Source organism: Drosophila santomea, chromosome 2L (genome assembly GCF_016746245.2).
Source record: "Drosophila santomea strain STO CAGO 1482 chromosome 2L, Prin_Dsan_1.1, whole genome shotgun sequence".
NCBI lineage: Eukaryota > Metazoa > Arthropoda > Insecta > Diptera > Drosophilidae > Drosophila > Drosophila santomea.
Genome location: NC_053016.2, coordinates 4125062 through 4146757, shown reverse-complemented (window position 1 = coordinate 4146757; position 21696 = coordinate 4125062). Strand labels below are relative to the sequence as shown.

General features: G+C 39.9%; 1 protein-coding gene across 1 annotated transcript in view; it reads right to left on the bottom strand.

Moving 5' to 3' along the window:
• Positions 1-8880: 8880 nt before the first annotated feature.
• Positions 8881-21696, bottom strand: part of LOC120444046 (Down syndrome cell adhesion molecule-like protein Dscam2) — an 86571-nt gene continuing 73755 nt past the window's right edge. Inside the window, exons 8-9 of the mRNA XM_039623588.2 lie at positions 15152-15520; positions 8881-9290 (exon numbers count right to left, since the gene is read on the bottom strand). Coding sequence (XP_039479522.1) covers positions 9109-9290; positions 15152-15520 — 551 coding nt within the window. The 3' untranslated portion in view covers positions 8881-9108. The remainder of the gene's footprint in view (positions 9291-15151; positions 15521-21696) is intronic.

The window sequence follows — 21696 nt, the reverse complement described above, 5'->3', positions numbered from 1 at the left end:
AATTTGGATGCTTTTTGAACGACTGAACTGAGAAAAGCTTTTGTATAAATATATTTACATTTCCTTATCAGACAAACACTTTTTTGTGCCAAAATTACCAAGAACGTTTAATTATACCCGTTACTCGTAGAGTAAAAGACGGGGAACTCGACTATAGCGTTCTCTCTTGTTTTTTAATTTTATACAGGGTGTCTCGACGATAGTATTATTCAAGTCAAATGCGTTTTGGTATAGGGGATACTTAAGCCTACTTATTTCCCTTTATCGGTTTTAGCATAATGTTTGCATAAAAATGTACAATTTGTTAATCATTTGAACTGAAGTTTTCGAAGTTCACACTTATGGATCAAAACGACGACGATAAGAAGCTTATCGCCTACTTCCAACGCATTTGATCTACATTGTATATGCTTACACAATATATGTTTGGAACAACGCCTGTTTACTTTTTATTCTTTCTTCACTAATTTTTAACGATTTCCCGATATTGTATATTGAATAACTGCTACTCATTATTTTTAGAAGTTGGCGAAGGGAAGTTACGGCAAGTTCGAGAAGTTTTCTTGTTTGTACACCTTAACAAAAATGATCAAGTTTCCTTATGCCAATAAAATAATTTCGTTTTCAAGTGTTATTTATTTATTTATATATTTATTAATATATTTATATATGTTACATTACATTTATAAAATAATAGACTTGCAACACATTATTAATAGACCAAAATGCATGAATGCAGTACCTTACTTATGCAATAGAGCAATTATCACTGAAGCAACAAGGATAAATATATATGGTCTCGACTCATTTAAGCTAGTTACACCACTAGTTACACCCGCGCATTCCAAAACCTTGCCAATTATTTTTGTTACTTTATTTAACTTTGCTTCTACAATGCTGGTCATCAGTGGTTCAGGAGTAGTTGTGTCCTCTGCATTGAAAAATACCCAACGTTCTGCACGCCCCGCGACTTCAGTAGACCCTATGGGGTTTACTGTACTGGGGCCTAGTAAGTGTTGTGGCGCCTTTATGGGGTTTTCTGTACTGGAACTTCGTAGTTTATGTGGCTTCTCTATGGGGTTTACTGTACTGGTACTTTGTAGTTGTTGTGGTGCCCTTTTTGGGTTTTCTGTACTGGAACTTTGGGGTTTATGTAGCTCCTCTATGGGGTTTACTGTACTGGTACTTTGTAGTTGATTTAACGCCTCTATGGGGTTTACTGTACTGGTACTTTGTAGTTGTTGTGGCGCATTTATGGGGTTTACTGTACTGGTACTTTGTGGTTTATGTGGCTCCCCTATGGGGCTTAATGTTGTGGTATTAAGTGGTTTTTGTGATGTCCCTTGGGTTGCTGTGACATTTTTGTGTTGTTCACTATTGGACCCATATACTAGGACCAAGTTGAACAGTATTGCAAAAGCGCAGAACAGTTTCATTTTTCAGAAAAGTGGCTAATAGGCTTGAGAGTAAAAAAGCGACTGAGCTGCGACCTAAACTAGATCCATTTAAATACCTTTTTTTTGGTATTACTAGTTCATACTATCGTCTTAATCTCGAATTTATTTTATTTGACAAACATATTCGTAATCACTTTGACTTTAAGTTGATGTACACTTAACATGTTTTGCATGAGCCATTATGTATTGAGTCATAATAAAATTATTAATGCTTAGCGATGAAAGTGCAAAGTTACCATGTGAGCAGTACGACCTATCCCGATCTGTTTTTCAGTTTATGATAAATTATTCGTTTAGTTCATCCCCATATAACACCACTTAAGTCGTTTTAAATGCGCAGGAATAATTACCGTTGTATAAACTTGAATGCTAATTAACGTCTGAACTAAGATAAGGATTTGTATAAATATATTTACATTTCCTTATCTGGCAAAATCAGTTTTAAGCTAAAGACACCAATATTCGGCAAAACATCTGTTGCTTCTTATTCATAATAAAATTTTTTTCTCTATATCCTATATTGTATTTTAAATAACTACTTCTACACTTTATTTTTAGAAATTGGCGAAAGGAAGTCGAAATTTTCATGCGGAACGTTACGGTAAGTTCGACAAGTACTCTTATTTTTTGTTTGTTCTATAAATTCAACCAATTGAAAAGTATTGCAACAAACCTTGGAGAAGCTTCTCTGCGCAAAGAGCATTTCAGGTTAGGTTGAGATAACAAAATTTCCTCAGGAACCGCGGTTGTAGAAGTTAATTTAGAAAATTCAGGCCCAAAAGGCTTTTGGTTAATGATTCGAGTTTTGATCATTGATATCAGTATCAGATAAAGTGAAAAGGGTGTGGCTAGAAATATGTTATATATTTGTAAACACTCACAAACATTATCTTTCCTTATGTTAGTTTCAATAAAATACAGAATTTTGTTTTCAAGCATGCTCTTCATTATTGAAATATTTATACAAAGATTTTAATTAAATGGTGAACAAGTCTACACAGTAGTCCGAATTAAATTAATGCATTACCTTACTTATGCAATAAAACCATTATCATCGAAGCTACCAGGGTGAAAATATTTTGTCTCCACTCATTTAAGCTTAATACACCATTGGTCACGCCGGTTTTGGTATTTTTTCCATTTTCTGAAGATGACTTTATGTCCGTTGCATTGGCACTTGACGGTATACTTGATGCCGTCACATCTGTAGACCCTTCGGCGCTTTTTCCATTTTCTGGAGATGGTGCAGGTGATTTTGTGTCCGTTGCATTGGCACTCGACGGTATACTTGTTGCCGTCACATCTGTAGACCCTTCGGCGCTTACTGAACTGTTACTTGGTGGTTGTTTTGGCGCCTCTATGGGTTTTACTGTAGTTGTATTTAGTGGTTGTTGTTCACTATTAGTCCCATATACTAGGACCAAGTTGCAAAGTATTGCAAAAGCGCAAAACAGTTTCATTTTCTCAGAAAAATAAAAGTTTATCATGGGCTTGAAAGTAAAAAAGCGACTGAACTGCGACCTAAACTTGATCGCTTTATATACCCATTTTTTGATTATCGGCTTGATCTTGAATTCATTTTATTGGAAAAAAATCCGTAATCTTTTTGAACCGAAGAAATATACACACTTAATATTTTTAACATGAGTCATGATATATGTATATTGGGTCATAATAAAATAATAAGAGCTTATCTTTGAAATTGAATTCTGGTAAAATTACTATATGAGTTTTACGGTCAATACTTATCGTTCGATCCTTTGCGAAATCTTTTTGTTAGAGAAAGATAAATTATTCGTTTAGTTAATCCCCATATAACACCACTAAACTGGCTTTATCGTTAAGTCTTGGGACGCCATTCAAATGCAATTATTCGCATCTCCGGTCGGAATTGTGTTGCAGGGAGATGGAACTAAATAGAAGCATCTTCTTCCTGTCGCCTGCAAGCTTAAATTATGGGCATCTGCTGGAAGATCCCGGCAGATAATTGTCGAGGGTTCGGGTGGCGCTTCTTGCTGTGATTTATGTTTACTTCCGCTTAAGTCTCAAACAACTTGCAATCATGACGGTCGCCATCTCCGCATCTCTTTCCGAATCTCCCTCACTTTCGTCGTGTCGAGATAATCAGTCAATATTGACAACTACTTATTGGCACTTCCGATGAGCGCGGATTGGGGCAGAGTGGGTGGAATGAACTAGTTAGGATTGGGGTGGCGAGGGACACGTGACCGGGGATCAGGAACTGCCACGTGTCCGGCGAAATGCAACGGAAAGTGTAGCGAATTCCCTTTCTCCGATTTCCCGATTCATTGTCAGCAATTCAAATTTCATTCATAATTACAATCAGTGCAAAGGAAAACGAAAGGGATGGAACTTAAGGGAGGTTTCTGGCTGTGGGACTCTTAAAAGCGAACGTTATTCTCAATGCACTGAAAAAAGAAACATTTCTAAAATATACAGGCTTTATTTTTATATTTCAGAAAATTTCTTTTGTAAACTTCGTCGTTTAATGCACAGGGAATAGAATTTATGGTAATGTAATGCACATAATAATAACGTTAAAATCCTGATAGAGTAATATATCAATATTTGGAATGTGCCTGTTAGTTTGTACAGTGTAGCTTGATCGGGAGCTTGGCCTCTTTCACTGATAAGTTCCCGGTTGCTTAAATATTTGCTCATTATTATTATTATTCTTTTATTTGCGGCATGGCCACTGTTGCCAGTGGTTTTGAAACTTCAATATTTGCGCTCAAATTACGGAGCTCAACCACCGAACTGCCCTTCTGGTTGCCGGGCAATGAAGGTGGTTCGGATGGTAGGAATCCTTTCAGAGGTCTCAGGATTAGCAGCAAATGAGCAGCTGGTGGCAGTGGAGTCCGTAGATAGGGCAATGGGTCTAGGGAGTGTTTTGCGAAAGGTTGAAAGTTCCGGATGAAGGCCTGACATAGCAACGCACCAAACAATTTGGCATATTGTTGCTAGCCATAGAACTTATTATCGGGTGGAATTGGTTGAAAATTTTGATCGAAACCTTGGCTGATAATAGAATAAAAAGCTTTGTGCATGTATGTTATATGCTCCACACGCTTACTGAAGTCTTGATAAGACTTTTTCATTTATTTTCCATTTTTTGTCCATTGTTTTGGGATAAAAATATTAACATTAATTAATTGGTAGCCGCTATAGTGACGCAACTCGACTTTAATAGTTTTCTTTTTCCAAAATTGAATGAATAGTTTTAAAAATTTCTTGAATTTTTAAGGGTTCTTGCTCATTGAGTTTTCTGTGAAATAGATGTGGCTCATGGCACTAAATAAATGAATCGAGCATTAAATCAAGTTAAACCAAAACTTAACTTCCTCGTCAGCTGCTCACTCCTTGCATATGCCAAAACCTAATTGCGTTTTGTTGGAACTTTCGCTGCCAAGTTGTGTAGGCGAATTTCACGCCCAGAACTGCCACACACGTTCGAATTAACACGGTTAATGGAGGCGCCTTGCTCTTCAGAGAAATGGCAGGCGCGAACGTTGAAGTTCCACGCGAGTTGGGGTCGCAAACTTCAAAGATTACCTCGATAATTAATAAAATTAAACATAAAAGCACTCAACGAGGCATCGGAGATGTCTGTGCCTCCAGCCACCCGCCTCGGACTCCCCGCTCATCGCCGAAGGATGACCGCAGACAGCCGGGGGATTCCGGCAATTTGCTCCAACTCCGGCGCTTTGGGCTCGACCTCCGGACCCGCACCGCATTAGGCCGCCTCGGGCGTGCCAAGTCGCTCTTTGGTCAGCTTCTGGTCGCATTAATTACAAAGCAATGACCGCAAAGCACACACAAACAGAATGCACGATGGGGGGATATGGGGAATTCGCTTTTGGAATAACAGAGAAATAACAGAGAAGCTATACGATTTTCAATAAGATTAATAAAACTTTCCTCTTAAATAAGAACAATCTATACAAATCTGTAATTCAGAATTTGATTAGTCCTAGATGTTTTTGATTTATGATCTAATTTGAGTTTCTTCCCGTAATAATTAATTGCTGCGCGACAGCCCAGTTTGTGAGGCATCCAGGTGGGGCATCCACTTGGGAGCAAGGATGTCTACTCATCGACCCGATTTAATTTGCGGCAGTTTATGGAACTCATTATGTTAGCGGTCGTGCCATCGGCTGCAGGCGTGGGATTCGGTTGCCATTCTGCGCGGCGATCTCTTGAAAAAGTTGCCATTTCTGATGGCAGTCCGAAAGTTTTCGCGTAATTTCATTTAAAGTCCTCGAAAGTTGCCATTGTTGCTGTGTGTTGGACGCTGACGAGAAGGCACTAAGTTTGTGGTTCTTAGTGTTTTTGCCGCACCGAATGGCAGCGCACCAATGCTCGCTCATTATCCTGCTGATTTTTAGCACGATTCCGCGAATTTGCACCTACACACATAAATGTGGCATAAATCCAATTAGGCGCCACCGGCAACGCTTTAATTGACGGCGGTTGCCGCCTACGTGCTGGATGAGCCACCCTTGGTCACGGGCGGGTTAAGGTGTCGGGGGTTACCCCTCGTTGAGGACTGCGGATTGAGGGGGGAACGGATGGAGCCAAGCGGAGTAAATGAATTTCCATATGGCGCTTTTGTTTTCGCCACCGAGATATGAATGAATGAATGAATGACTGCGGTGCGCTTCAGTTCAGTTCAGTGTGGTGCGGTTTGGTGTGGTGTGGTGTGGTGTGGTGTGGTGTGGTGTGGTGGTTCCCTGGCTCTTTGTGGGTTATCATATGAGTCTATATGGGACGACTGACAGCGCCTGTTCCTGTTCTGTGCCCTACATTTCACAAATTGCAGCTGGAGCACCAGGAGAAATGCGAAGACATTAGTTCCATTTCAAACAAAATAATGTTATGCCTTTAAAATGCATTGCATTTTCTTTCGGAATGTAGTGTACATGTACAATTTGTATATCTGCTTAAATAACTCGATTTAATCCACTTATCTGCTTGTTAATGCTTTCATTTTGATTTCGGGCCGACGCTTCAGCTGGAATTTTTCTCCGCTCGGATTTTTCCGCATTTCCCAGCTGTCAGCGGTATTCGAAGTGGCTGACTTTCGTTTCTTACGCAAAACTGCAGAAGTGACACGAACAGGAAGGAAAGTGGGTGTGGGTGTGGGCGGGGAGAGGAGAGGAGACAGAGATCCTGCGCTTGGCACTAAATTAAAATGTCAGTGTCGTGTTACTTCCGGCGCCAGGATTGCCCGCCAGGGTTGCCTGAGCGCCGGAGTGCAGAAGTGCAGCACTGCCACTTAAGTCAAATTGCATGCTATAAATTTGGTGCCAATCAACTTAAACATGGCACATTATGAACCGCCTGCAGCTGCAGCTTTCTTTCTTCTTTGTTATAAATGCTGATGTATACCGCCACGCCCACCGGCCCCTTTTGCGCTATCCGCTTTCCCGCCGAGGAAAAACTGATTGCGAGGTCCTTAAACTTGCGTATTTTTGGGAATTATATTTTAAAATAAACATACATTTATATTTGTCACTCGATTATATTGTTCCTTTAATTTCACTGCATTAATTGCAAATAAAAAATTTGAGCTATACAAGAATTTGATTCCAATTACCACAATTTTGATCTAAAAATGCCCAGCCACCGCAAATCAAAACACAGGGCATTTAATTTAAATTCTTCGTTTTTGATGTTTTGCTTTATTTTTACCTTTCGTTTTAAAACTGAATAAAAAAATATTATATGTTTTGTTTTTATGTGTGTGACTGCATGAGAGTGTTTGTGTGTATGCATAAATATTTTAGCTTATGTTTTCCTTTCTGTTTTGTGGGGTGGCAATTTGTTGAATTGAATGAAATCAGAAATGCATACAAAATAGTTAACAAAGTGTTTTATTGTTTGCATAGCCCAGGGGCCTCAAATTCTGTCTATACTTTTTTGTTCATGGATTTATCGCTTGTGTGCCACTTCCACTGCCGTCAGTCAAATTGCAAAAAGTATATATATACATATATATAAATATTTTTGCTAAATAAAAAATGTACTTTGATTTTTGTTTCGCCTTTTTGTATTGATTGGAAATATAGATTTAATGGATTCCGATTTCTTTCGGGGTGTTAAATGAAAAATTATGCTTTACTTATTTACAAATAATAAGTAGATGTATATGTAAGTGTATATGTATATATATATAATGTATATCCGCTTATCTGGTTTAGAGTGTATAATTTATATCATAAAGTTTCTCGTTTTTTCTCTTCTTGTTTATATTTTGTTTTGTTCATTCGACGAGATTTTTCTTATTCGCTTAAGAGTTCTTAATTCGTTTTTTTCGCTTTATTTTGTGGCATTTGCTCTTAAACACTTGCTTACTAATTAAATTCATTTCAAAATTGTTTAAAATTAACTACAATTTAATTTAAGTTTGCCGCTGCTGCTTATTTACTTTGCAAGTCAAGTAAATATATACAATTACACATGTATTTACATTTAAATCTTAGCTACATAAAATGTTTTTCTCTCGATCTTCTCACTTTGTGTCTGTGCCATTGTCAAAAAGTTGCAAAACACATGATAAGGGTTAAAAACACAACGTAATGCACAAACAAAACATTTATATTAACTTAACCATCCTTTTCTAGTTGACCTAATCATAATTACAAGTAAAATTTTGAGTTTCAACACAAAGTTTGAACAAATGGAAAACAGAACAAATAGTTTAGTTAGTTGGTAAATTTTGTAAATTAAATTAAAGTTTTCAGAATGGAGGAGTTGGTTTCTTTTTTGTTTTACCTTTTATCTTAATATTTTTCAATTATTTTCAATAATTTTTTAAAGTTTTCTGTAGGTTTTTCGTGTGTTTTATTATATATCTTACTTAAAGCAACGGTTGTTCTTTTTTTTTCGTATTTATTTAAAAGTTTAAAATTAAGTTAAGGTAAGTTTTGTTTCCTTTTGTTTCGATTTTTTTTTATATATTTTCTTGATTTTTTTTTGTTTTTGTGGCAGGTCGTACTGTTTATGTATATATTTTATCTTTTGTCGATCTGTGCTGGTAATATTGCACAGAACCAACAAGAATCACTTACGAGTTAATTAGCCTAAGCCTAGGTGAAAAGTGAGATTTTGTTTTCGATCGCCTGCCCTCCGAAATTCCGCCTTACAATTTAAAGTTCGTTTGTTGCAACTGGGACCTAGATGACCATTAATATTAACTACTACTTAGCCCTATGCTACATTGGTAAATCGTAACATTTAGTGCTTGTCCAGTGATGGTTTTAATCCGTGTGTGTATCTCGGGTTGTATTTCTCTCAGTGTATTATGTCAACAAAGTGCTGAACTAGAGCAATGATGATAGATCGGAACTCTAATCCTATGGTATATGGTATTCGTTTCGTTGCCAATAAAACTCAACACACGTTCGTCGTATCCCTCCAACTAAGCTTACATCGAAGTAATATATTAAAAAGTATTCAAAATGGCCACTTTTCAAAAGATCTGCTGCTGGCAGTTGAGCAGGAAGTAAAAATGATAATTAGAATGGGTTTAGAGTCGATGATCATGGAATTTAGCGTGTGTGTGTAAGTGTATGTGGAAAATATTTGAGTGCTGATTTTCAGTTGTTTGCGATTTCCCAACTAGAATTTCTTAGACAATAATCTCGCGTATGACGCGACGATTTCTGGCATTCGGCGTTGTCGAATATTCGCCCTCGAAGCTGTCGTCGTAGCTCAAGGACATGTGCTGTTGCGGGGGAAGGACCTCGTCCTGTTCCAAATGCTCCATGTTGTAGGGATTGGGCAGACCGCTTACGTCGTGATATGGTGAATCTGTGGAGAGAGAATATTGTGGGAATTGTTTAAATTAGTTTACCAAAATGGGCGGAAAAGAGGCAAAGTCATGCGCAAACAATTAAAAACAAAATGCTAATCAAAACAGTGTGTTTGGGGTGCTGGGCTGTGCACTAGAGGCTCTCTGTGAAAAATCATAGCAAACTTAGGCAACTCAAAAATTCTGCATCATCACAGTAATGAAACCAATTTTTGTACGAAATCCTTGCCGAATTTAACTTACTTCAGCCTGCGCGCTCCGTTAGAGCGTAACATCCTGTATAATGTCCGCTATAGATTTGTTTATGGTGAAATCATTTTTTGTTTTTTTTTTGATTTATGAGTGGGCAAGACATGTGTGAGAGTAGTAGAGAAAAATAGCCATGTTAGGGAAAAGATAATACACGCTAATACTTAAGGTCTAGCTTAAAATGAAAGCAAACACATTTAAAGACAAAAATGGAATGGTATTTTTCAATAAACTATTTCGTTTATTGAAGCTTTAAACTGTGGGCGATTTTTGTATCCGTCCGAAAAGCAATTGTTTTAATTTACCAGTTGATTGGTCTCACTAACGACATTCAATTGCAGTTCAGATTGCTGCATTTGTCGCCCCCATTGAAATCGTAAACGAATTAGAGGCATTTTCTGCCATTTGGTTGGTGCTGGTGGGACACTGTCTCTGGTAAACAGGACATTAATTTATAATCAAAGGACTTGGCTGTTGAAATGGCACTGTACCCATTCCCCGCCACTTTGGCAAACATCTTTGTCTGCTACAAATTGTTGCATATTTAAGCGCTTCCCCACTTCTCCACTTCGAGCCATGTCCGCAGCTCTTTTGGCCATGCAAATCCGGCAAAGGATTCAGCACTAACAACCCCGTACCAACGCATTCCCACACTTGAGCCCCCTTTTTTTTGGCTGCCCTGCTTTGGATTGCTTTGTGTGCCAAATCGTTGGAAAATTTATTGGAATTTGAATTTCAAAATAAGGGAAAAAGTGGAGCTAAAACGAATTCGCCGCATCGAACGTTTTTTTTTTTGGCAAAATACCAATGTGTGAATTTCTCACTACTGACTATCTTTTTTTTTGGACCTATTTCTGCACAGAGAACAAACCAAGGGCTCTTGTTTGATACATGATATATCCATGAATTAACGATTAATATATGATTTAAGATTTAAGCGTCTATTGAATTTAAAAACAATGAAAGCGGACTTATTACTACTTGTTAAAACCTTTTAATCAGAAAACAGTCAAATTTTAAACATTTTATTACACCGTCTCAATATGCAATTTGAATGAATTTTTGCATACCAATAGTTCAGAGATATTTAATAAATGCAGATTGTAATCAAACTATTTTATGCAAAACTAAGTAGAAGTAATCATTTGTTTTAAAATCCAAGAACACAAATTCAGGACCTTTCTCCCTGTGCTTGTAAATCTAAAACGTAAATCCTTTTAACAACAGCTCTTTAACATATTCCGTCTCGTTCGACTAGCTTTCCCGCACCGAAATGCTTCCCGATTTTCCCCGGCTTCTTGGTCGTGTGAAAATTCCTAAGCGCGTTTGTCGCCATCGCCCCAACGCTTTGGATTTTTTTCCACTCCACTTTGGCATCTGCATAAACTTGACCCAAAAAGCAATGGAGAAAAAAGGGAAAGCCAGCTAGCCAGGAAAGCGAATCCTTTTTGCCCAACTATTTCCTTTCGTAGATTTTCAACTGTTCAAAGATTTCGCTCCTGTTTGCAATCCTCTCCTGCCCGCATTTTATTGCCAATACGTGAGCTGTGGATATTATGCGCATAACTTTATTGTGCCACACCCCACCCCCTTTGGCTAGTGGTTTTTCCTGCTGTTTTTCAATTTCCATTCAGAGTCTCTGTCTCTCTCAACAACTTAATCGTTTCTGCGTTAAGCATACGCACTGTTGCCTTTTTTCCCAGCTGTCTTTGCATGCAAATCGTGTTAGTATGTGTGTTGCTTTTAGCCCCTTTTGGCCAAGTTTTTTTGCCAAGCTAAGCTCGTAATAACCCATTCTTTTTTAGTAAATTTTCGGAAGCGTCGAAAGTAAACAAATTGCAGATGAGTTTATCCCAGCAACACACAAACAAACTGGCTGGCTAGCTGGCTGGCAGCAACGTTTTCTCATGCATAGAACAAGGGGTTAAAACGCTTATCATTTGTTGCCTTTTGGACAGTAGCTTTCTCCTGTCTTCCCACCGATTCTTCTGGTCCTTCGACCCCCAACCCCATTTCACAAATCCACTTAGTGTGTTTTTAGTGCTGTGGAGTGTGTGTTTTGCCTCCTGCTGCGTTGGCCTTACTTTTTTCTTGTTGCGAAAATCCTGACTCATGTGATTTATGTGTTCCCCGTTCCCACATCCTTTCAACTATTTGGAAGTTATCCAGAAGAGAGGAGAGAGCGAATAAGCTACGCCAGGACTAGATTCTTATGGCACTTTGAATAAGTTTTCTTGGCATTTATTGCTCAGCCCAAAAGCAAACTGCATTATGAGCCTTTCAGCGAAGCGATAAGCAGGCAGAACGATGTCTTCGAAGTGGCGAAAACAGATTTATTCGGATATAAATCAGATAGTTGGCAAAGACCAGTAACAGGTGACTCATGGGGCTGAATTATATGTAGTTTCCATTTTGTATAAATTTCTTTTTTATTCGACAGCACACAACCATAAGTAGGAATCCTCAGATGTTTCTGAGTCATACATTTGGCCCAATTTCATTTCAGAATAAAAGAAATATATCAAGCACATGTGCAGATATTAATCAAAATCGTTTATGTATATTCATGAAGTAGCAATTTGAATAATTTGCTAAAAGCCCGGGATAATCTCCGTCTTGTTCCCCATCTTGTGGTTGGCTTTCTCCACCCCTTCCCCTGTTCAATGATGAATTAAAGCCATTTCCTGTGGGCCACTGTGTGTGCGAGTGTGTGTTTGACAAAAGACCAAACAAAGGCGCTCAACCAAGTGACACAAAAGTCTGCATAATCAATCAGTCGGTCTGTCGCTCTGTCGCTCTGTCGGTCGCTCGGTCTTTCGATCCCCCCAAAAATTTGGTCCCACATATGTAGGTACATACATGTATCCCCCAATCTTTATTCTGTGCAGCCTTCTTTGCATGTTAACAGATGAGCAAAAAATTTGCTTACGCAGCTTTTTGGCGCCTTCCGCAGACATCCTTCCGGCCATGGCCAGCACCCCTCGATCATCCTTTATGCAACCCCCCCCCCCCCCCACCATTTTACACGAATAAAAAATGCTTGACACTTCTAGCTAACTAGCTTTTAAAGGGACCCTATAAATATATGAGTTTATGGCGACGTAATATTTTCACAGCATACTTTTCTGCATACGACATAATTCTTTATCACAAGGCTACAACATTTTCTGTTAATGCAAATTTAAAAGCACATTTTTTCTTTCGAATTTAAAGTGCACATTTTTTCTTTCGATGCATTTTGACTGCATTTTGCATGGCGCAAAAGTCAGATGGGGGTTTTGCAAGTCTGGGGATGGGGATAGCAGGTCGCAGAATGAGCGATGAGGGGTCTCAAATGTGAGTTTGGCAAGTGTAAAAGCTTTTAAACATACAAACACAGACAGGCGCACACACATTCCTCCAGTCATACACACACACACGCACACATACAAAGAATGACGACATTCAGTTGCATTTGCAAGCTGTGCATAAGCTGACATCAATGTAATGAAGATGTATTTGCATATTGTAGCACTGTCAATCTGCTGGCTTCCTCACCCTTCCACTCTTGGCCCTCCTTGTGCTCGCTGTCTTGCTCTCAACCCCCGACTTTCTACATTAACCCTCTTCAGAGGCACTACCCCTTGTGTTTGCTTTGCTTTTGATGGCTCTCATGGGGGATATATCTTCTATCTGCTGGATTGTAAATTGTGGCTGCTGCTTCTACGATAGTGCTGCTTTAATTTATTGACGCGAGCGAATAGTTTAGCTATAACTAAAGAGTTTAAGGGCATTCCAGATGCGTTGATATTAGGCATGTAGATTCTAGAGAAGTGTATAAAAATGAGTAAGGCACATAGAGAGAAGCCTGCAGTGTTTTTTTGTCTCCCTTTTTATTGCATTTCATATGCAAAAAGTGAGTAAAAGCAGAGCGGAAAAAAAGGCCAGCTGTATTCAACAGCAAGTAACAACAATAACAATAATAACGTCCTGCGAGTCCAGGGCAATAAAAACGGCTAGGAACAACAAGAAGCTGCTACCAAAAATGTATTTTTTTTCTGAGTTTTGGTGCTCATAAAGCGTAAAGATAACACACAAACACACCGCTCATAGTTGTGGCCAACATATACACACAGAGAAACCCACACACACAAAAAACAAGAGGGGGATATTACGCATACGACCCGTGGGCGCTTTACAGTCACCACTGCTGCTGATCCAACTCAAAACTCTCACAGTGGCTGTTCATCTTGGGCTTTCATTTGGTTCGGTTCGGTTCAGTTCGTTCCATTTTTTATTATTTAATATTTTAAAACACTTGCGGTGTTATTGGCATCACAATAAGAACAACAAACAATATGAAAAGTAAGCAACGGGTATGTACAACATTTGATTACTCTAGTACTTCTGAATTACATAATTTTCTGCAACACAAATACACAAATTAGGTTTTCGTGGATAATATAACGAACTTCTGAATGAACTGCTCAGTTATTATTTAAATTTGTAAAAATACATGTTTTTTTTATTATATAAACCAATTTGGAATACACTGTACCTTCGAGAAGGGTAGAGTATACAAATAATAAAACACACATAACAACATGAGCCATGCGGCAGAAATGGATTCGACAAAAAATCGAGTACACACACACACAGACACAACCACACACGCGAGAGAGACACACTCGCACATCCATAGACAATCCCAAAAAACAAGCTGTGGATGCCAAAGGGCATTCCCCTCCTTCTCGACCACATCCTGCCACCCACTTGGTCCTTGCTGCTCTTGCTTTTGCTTTTGCTGTGGTTGGTGTTTTGTGCTCGGTTGAACTTTAAGCATGAGCTGCGAAGACTTTAAGCCGAGTCCAAATGTTCGAACAGCACGTTGCCGAATAATATTTATTTGCAACATGTTTCGCCTCCCCGAGAACTCCTTTAATTAGCATGGAAAAGGGCGCAAAACATTTTAGATGCCCAGTGCTTAACTTGTCATAACTGAAAGCGAGCCAAAGCCCAAAACGCCAACAGAAATGTTGGCCCAAAATGTTTTTCCCCTCTCCACTCCCCCTCACGGCCATCGGTTCACAGTTTCTGACATAGGCTAACGAAAACTTAGAGAATGTGGAAGCCGGGACCGTACTCTTTTTCGTAGGACGGAAAGTCCTAGTCTGAAAGTCTACCAGCTTAATGTGTCAGAAAATAGAAACTTTGGGTAGTCGTTGGTTGTTGGTTGTTGGTTGTTGGTTGGTTGTCGGTTGGTTCCTGGGCTCGACAAAAGTTTATCAATCAAAATAAGGGAAAAGTTACTTGAACAAATCTCTTCGCAATCTATGCGTAATTTTCTCCAGTTTGCTTTCTTTCTCATTATTTCATCGGCATTTATTCACTGCGTATATACACAGTTCACACAGTTCTGATGAACGAGTGCAATTTGTACTAATAAGTTTCGTTATCCATGCGTCAACGGATTTTCCTTTGGCAAGACTATACTCAGTTGCAAATATGATTTTGCAAACTACATTTTAAACACTCAGAGAATTGAATGGGAATTGTACGATTTCTGAACTCTGTCTCTGTTCCCATTGTTAATTATACTATTGCTAAGTTGTAAAATACAAAGGCAACTTACCTAAATGCTGATCGACTCGCTTTTTGGGCTTTTGCACGGATGCATAGGGATCGCTGCAGTAGTCCTGCCGGGACGGATTCTGGCTGTTGCGCAAGTTGTGGTACTCATCGCCCACCTGGCTGGGCGTGGCCGTGAGGTGGGGATAGGGGGCGTAGTCGTCCACCGCCCCATAGCCACCATGGGTCAACGGATCGTATCCGTAGGCGGGCTGCTGCTCCACATACTGATTCATTGGGGCCTGCACCATGCCCTGCTGGTTGCCCACCGCCGCAGCTGACATCTTCACCTGCCACAGCGAGTCCTGCGAGTTGACACTGCCGCCGTTGTTCGAATTCGAATAGTTGTTCTCCATGTAGCCCATGTTGACCCCTGGAATAAAACAACAAAAGCCATAAATGATGAATGGATATTTATCGAACAGCGCATTAATTCATGAAGATGTTGTACGCGTTTCGCAGAAAATACTGCAATACAAAATAGGTGCAAACAATATACGTATAAAGCAGGAATCCTATGTTGTATTCAGTAATTTTAAATACATTATTATGGAATTGACTTTGGCTGTTTCTCAAAGGACTCTCTACTTTTGAAAGCTCCATCGCTCACATGTAAAGTATTGACTATTTGGCCTTTGGCCAAGAAAACTTTCCCTCGTTGGCAGTAAAATAAAATTTAATTAAAATTAAGCAAAAGTTTGGCCCCAAAACAAAGTTGAAGTTCTCTTTTGGGGCTAACTTTTGGGCCGGATTTTTATTGATTAACACATAAAAACGACATCGGCATACAATTTATGAACTTCGAGTCGTAGACAAGGCGTAATTAATAGTTTATCACATTGCGTATACGCCGCGTGCGCCACTTAAAATCCATCCTAATGTCGTAAATCCTTGAGGTTCCTAGAGTTCGAATTCTTCTACTTCTTCTTCCACCTTCCATCAGCCATTTTGACAAATTTTTATGGGGTAAGCGAAAGGAGAAGTCTTTGTCCTTCAACGAGGAGCAGCTGGTGTTCCCATTTTCCCACTCCTGCCCACCGATTTTTCCATTTTCATTCATTGTTCCCTATGCCTGTGCTGGTGCGTGCTTGCTGCCTGGACGCATTTATTATTATTTTTATATCGTGATAAATCACTCATAAATATTAAACGCACGCTTGCAGGCAAACAAAAAACTTTTTGAGTTTAGAGCTGCCTGCGGAAAAAGTGTTCCCAAAAGTTAATAATCTACGGCATTTTAGGGGATTTGTCACTTTTGAAAGGATGTGACGACTTTTCATTTAACTCAAACGGTATTTTTTTTGTTGCGTGCTTATTCACGCAGAATCCGCCGTCATTTAATTATTTAAAAATGGAAATTCACACAAAATTAATCGTTGCTTTGATGCATGCACTTTTTTGTTCAAACCGCGAAAACTCTTGCAACAAAAAGTATGCAATAAAAATGTTTGATATTAGTGAGTTTCCACAGAGTGTGTGCTGTATATTTGACGGTATGAAATAATGGGTGATTCAGGATATAGGATCATATACCCTATCCCCCCCACTCTTCCTATATGTGTGTTGCGTGGTCTTTTTGGCGACCATTTTCATGGCAAGTTTGGGTCCTTTTTGCGTGTCCTCGGCTGGAACTGCTACTCGAGTTTAGGGCCGCGATTTTATGCCTCGTTTTGGTGGGCGTGATAATTTTTATGATCAGCCATAAAACTAAAACAGTAATAATATTAACTTCATTTACATTTCATGCGGCCAACTTTTCTTCGCTCTTTATTTGCTCAGCCAATTTACATATTTGCTTGAGTAATTTTATTCCACAACATTCTGCTTATATACATTTTCCAATTGCAATGCGCAGAAGGGATGGAAAAAAAAAGAGACTGAAACTTTTCAATTTGATAAGCATCAAATCTTTTGTCGGCGGCAACTTTTGATTGCTCAAGTTTGCCAAAATATTTGACCGAAATAACAAAATTGTTCCTTCCTTGCTGATGAAAATTTTAATGCATTTCCATTGTCTGGAGGAAAGCATTTTGCCTACTACTTATTTTCCATTTTTTTAGCAATTAAAGTTTGTCAAAGTTTTGTGCATTGATTTGAGCAAATAACAACAACAGTTGCGGCATACTTCTGGCCCAGTCACGCCTCCATATTCCGCAATTTTCCCGACCCCCCTTTCGCTGAACAGCTTATTATTAAACCCACTCCTCACTCTTGCAAAATCTTTTCATGTAAAAGTGCCTGGGCTGGTGGAAAGTTTTCCCTCTAATTCACTCGACAAACTTTTCAACCGGAAGCGCTTACAATTATGCAACATTTTTGTGCAGCACAAGCAGCAGAAACTGCAGAGCAGCACTAGCAGCAGCACCAGCAGACGCACAATAAAAACAGTTTCAAATGCCATTAACGGTTAACTAAATAGCAGGCCGTGGTTCGGCAGCCACAAGGGTTAAGGATGGGGCTAACTTCTGCTGCCTCACTTTTGCTGCCAGCAGAACTCACTCGGCCTGTCCCACACTTAACCCATGCCAGCCCAACTCAACTCATTCGAACTGAAGTCGAGCCCAGTTCACTACTTTTGGGGTGTTAATAGCACTAGTTTGCTCCTTATCTAGGTTTCTCACGTTGCACTGGGAAAAACTGGGACAAACACTTAAATATAATCCAGTAGCAATCTTTAAGTATTATTATTTCAATATTTAGAGATGTGTGAATAGTTGCTTAAACACCATCTATTGAATTTTGTGCCACCTATTTTTGCTGACTTTCAAACCAACAGTTTCCCATGCCGCTGTGATTTTCCCTACGACCTCACCAGCCCCTGGTGACCTTTTCCTTGTTGCACTTTTAATTAGCGACGCGACTCGTAGACTCCGAGATTCTATAGCTGGGAGTTGAGAGTCGGAGGCTGCTTGGCATTTGCCCTAAATGCGCTTAAATGTAGCAGGCACAACAAGGGTCGTATTTTAAGGGAGAAGGGCGCGGGAAAACCCGGGGAAAGTGGAAGTGGAAGTGGAAGATGGAGAAGAAGGCAGCGCACTAGTGCCGAGTTCCTGCACTTGCCGTGTTGCACTCTTCCGCCGCTCCATCCGCTCATCCTGCCAGCTCCTTTTGTGCGCCCTTAGTTGGCCAAAAAGTTTCGCTCGCTGCGCTGCAACAGCTTCAGTTTCTCAGATTTTTTGCTTTCTCCCCAGGATAATGAATGAAAAGCCTGTGGAGGCGTAGAAGGGAAAGTAAAATAACTTTGTTAGCGCCACTCTCCCCGGAATTCGCCTTGTTGTTCCTGATCAGCTGAGCATGACAAAATTTCCAGTCCAGAAAGTGTGTTGATACAAACGCCAGCGACAGGTCAAGGGTATTGATGATTTTTCGTTCTTTTTTTTTTTAGTAATAATTTAAAGTCTTCGTCTTTGCAGTGCCCCAAGGGTCTTTAGTTTTAAGCCAATTAGTTTGGCCAGTTGCAAAAAAATGCAAAAAATAAATGCCAGCAAATTGGAACCCATAGTTGGTGTCTTCGAAATGTTGTTTGTGTGCGGTGGGATTTTGGCTTGTTTTGGTTTAGTTGGGGTCGTTTGGTTGGTCAGTCGGTTGGTTGGTTGGTTAGTTGGTTGGTTGGCTGGTTAGTTGGTCATTCAGTCAGCTGTGCCAAGGCTGCCGATGACCCCCCTTGAACCCATCGTGCTAACCCTTCACTACAACTGAACAGAAGACAAACATGCTCGACAGGCAATCACTGCAAGAAAAGAAGAGTGGGGTGGGGCAAAGACAGCAAAATGCTAGCTTAAAACTTGGCATCACACATGCACTCAAAGAAATGTACTTAATGGCTTTTGGATACATTGTTATTTTTTGAAGAGATTTATTTTAAAAATTTGTAATGGACCAAAAGCAATTTACAAACTTTTTTATTGTAAAACAATATTTTTAAGAAACTTGTGTATGCTTTAATATATCCTCTGTTTTTCTCTTATTTTGAGCTACGTTTTTGGTGCACGCAAAACTATTTTGCGGCTATTTGCTTTGCGAGGCTGCATGTTAAGCCCAGAATACTGAACTGAACAGCATGGAACACCGAGAACCGAACCCCCAGAATGGCATTCAGAAAAAAACCCCCCACCAGCGGAATCCCAAACGAACTAAACTAAACCAAACCCAACCAAAACATGGCAGACATTTGTTGGCTCGACGCGCGGGTTCATGGCTTTATTTATTTAGCGCATAAATTTGGCGAGCGCGGCATTCCTAGTGTTCTTTTTTTTTCGGCAGCTATTTGTTCCTATTTTTACTCTATTTTTTTTTATTTTACCTTCTCTCTATTTTGGACGGTTGGTTGCCCCTTCTGTGTATGTGACGACATTTGTTTGCATTTATTTGGTTTTCCGAATTCCAAGCTGGCTGGGTTGTTTTGTTGCGCATTTATTTGCAGGAACATGTCCTAGCCGTCGTCTAGCCGTGGGCGTTTTCCATATTTAAATATATATATATATATGTACATATAAATATGCACAACCCAAGGACCATGACTTCTGATTCTTTATCTACAGAGTGCAAGAAACTTTGCACTAAGTCTGACTGGCATAACTTAAGCCGAGCGACGTGATAAGAGCTGGTATATAAGTTAATGGAAAACAGAACTCAGCTAAGAAAGTTTGAAAATATAACTAGAGTGTTACATAATTATTGAATAGTTATGCAAAACAATAATTACTTAAACAGTTTTTCTATATCAAAAGATTCATTGTTTAATTTCAGTTTCACTTATATGCCATTCCAAAACTCCAGATGACCCCTTGCCGCACTCCTTTCGTTGTTTGAACTTTCGCTTGATTGTTTTTATTGCCGTCGCCGGTTTACATGGAAAGTTCATTAGGTTTTTAGCCTAGGTCGAAGGCAATTGTGGCCATGGGGGAAAGGAGAAGGGGTTGCCCAGGGGGGTGGTGGCACACCAAAGGACCCGAATTGGGCGGCTGTTAACGAGCCCGAAAAGTGCAGGCAACTACTACAATGAAGCGACAGAACTCTCAGTCGTAGACAAAGTGCAAAATGAAGGGGTTTCTACACGCGGAAAAAACTTAATATAATCACACTTTAAATGTGAATAGAAAATATATGGAGCTTGTGAGGCACACTTACTTTCTTTTAGATTAATATAAAAAATGTTTTTATTCATATACTCGCCTCTGAAAAACCAGTATATTATTTTTGGTGCAGTGCACACAACGTTGGTGGCTGTGGGCGCGGGGGGAGCATCTGCATCAGCACCAGCCAAAGGACATTTTGGTCGGGAGCCGTGTGTTTTGGCTCTTCGCTTGTGGCTGCTCTGCTCCTTAAGCGGCAATTAGCGCTCACAATGGATCGGAGAGAGGGGGGGGCGAGGGAACTGGGGGAACTGGGGTAAAAAGGGGGAAATGGGGGAAAAGGGAGTTTTGCAACACTCTGGCTCCTTTTTCGTTTCGTGCACTTGCAACCCTTTATTATTCATGCCACTTTCACTTGGCAAATTAGCTGTTACTGCAACTCCTTCTCCTTCCTCCCCCTACAATCGTTTTTAAATGCAATTAAGTGGCAGCCCCCTTAACCCCTTAATGCCCCCTAAGTGTGCCCCCCCGCCAGACTAAGCGCCTTAAAATTTTAATTGGCCTTCGAAAACAATTGAAACACGAAATTGGCAAAGCAAATTGCTGCTATTTGGAGGCTTAAAATACGTTCAAGTAAACTCATGCTTACGCCGTCCAGTCAAATACAAATTTTTTCTCCTATCTATGCGGTTGAAAGAAGAATTTTTAATGTTCACATTATTAGAAAGTGCCTTGCGTTCTATACCTCCGCATGTGAAAGGATACACTCTCCATCCGAAAAAATGTGTGTGTGGGTGGGTGAGTGAGCAAAAAAATAAAGTAAACGAAAACCAGCACAATTAATAATGAATTGTGTAAAACCGCTGAGGGGTAAAAGCGAGGGAGGTTTTTACTTTTCTGAACGGAAAGCTTCAGTCCAGTTTTACGCATTCAAACGGAGTACAAGAGTCACGGTGAAAAGAAACAGGGGGATTCCCCACCACTTGAAGGGACTCCAGGAAAATGGGAGGACAAGTGGGCGGCGGGGACGGCACGTCACGATGAATGGACGACAGCTACAATTGCAAAATGGAAAGTGTATTACAAAACGCTACCGACCCAACAACAAACAACAGTATGGGGAGAAAAAAAACGTAGCAGCAAATGTTGCAGCGTTTAGAAAAAAATTGCTATTTCAACAAATTTACAACGGAAGTGGAAAGTGGAAAGTGCTTTTGCCCCCCGCCCCACTTTTCCAGGTGCGTAGAAGGGGGGGGGCACAGGGTGTCTGACAGAACACAAACCGCGCTTGATGAATGCTCTCGCCCGCCATCGATTTGCACTCAACTCCATTTCGCACTTTTCCCGTTTTCAGGGCCAGCATAATTTCGAGAAAAAAAAGAAATAGCCATGGAAATCCCCCTTCGGATGCCACCACAACCCCCCCCCCAATCCACACGAAAAATGTTCCTTTTAAACGTCAGCACGGATTTCA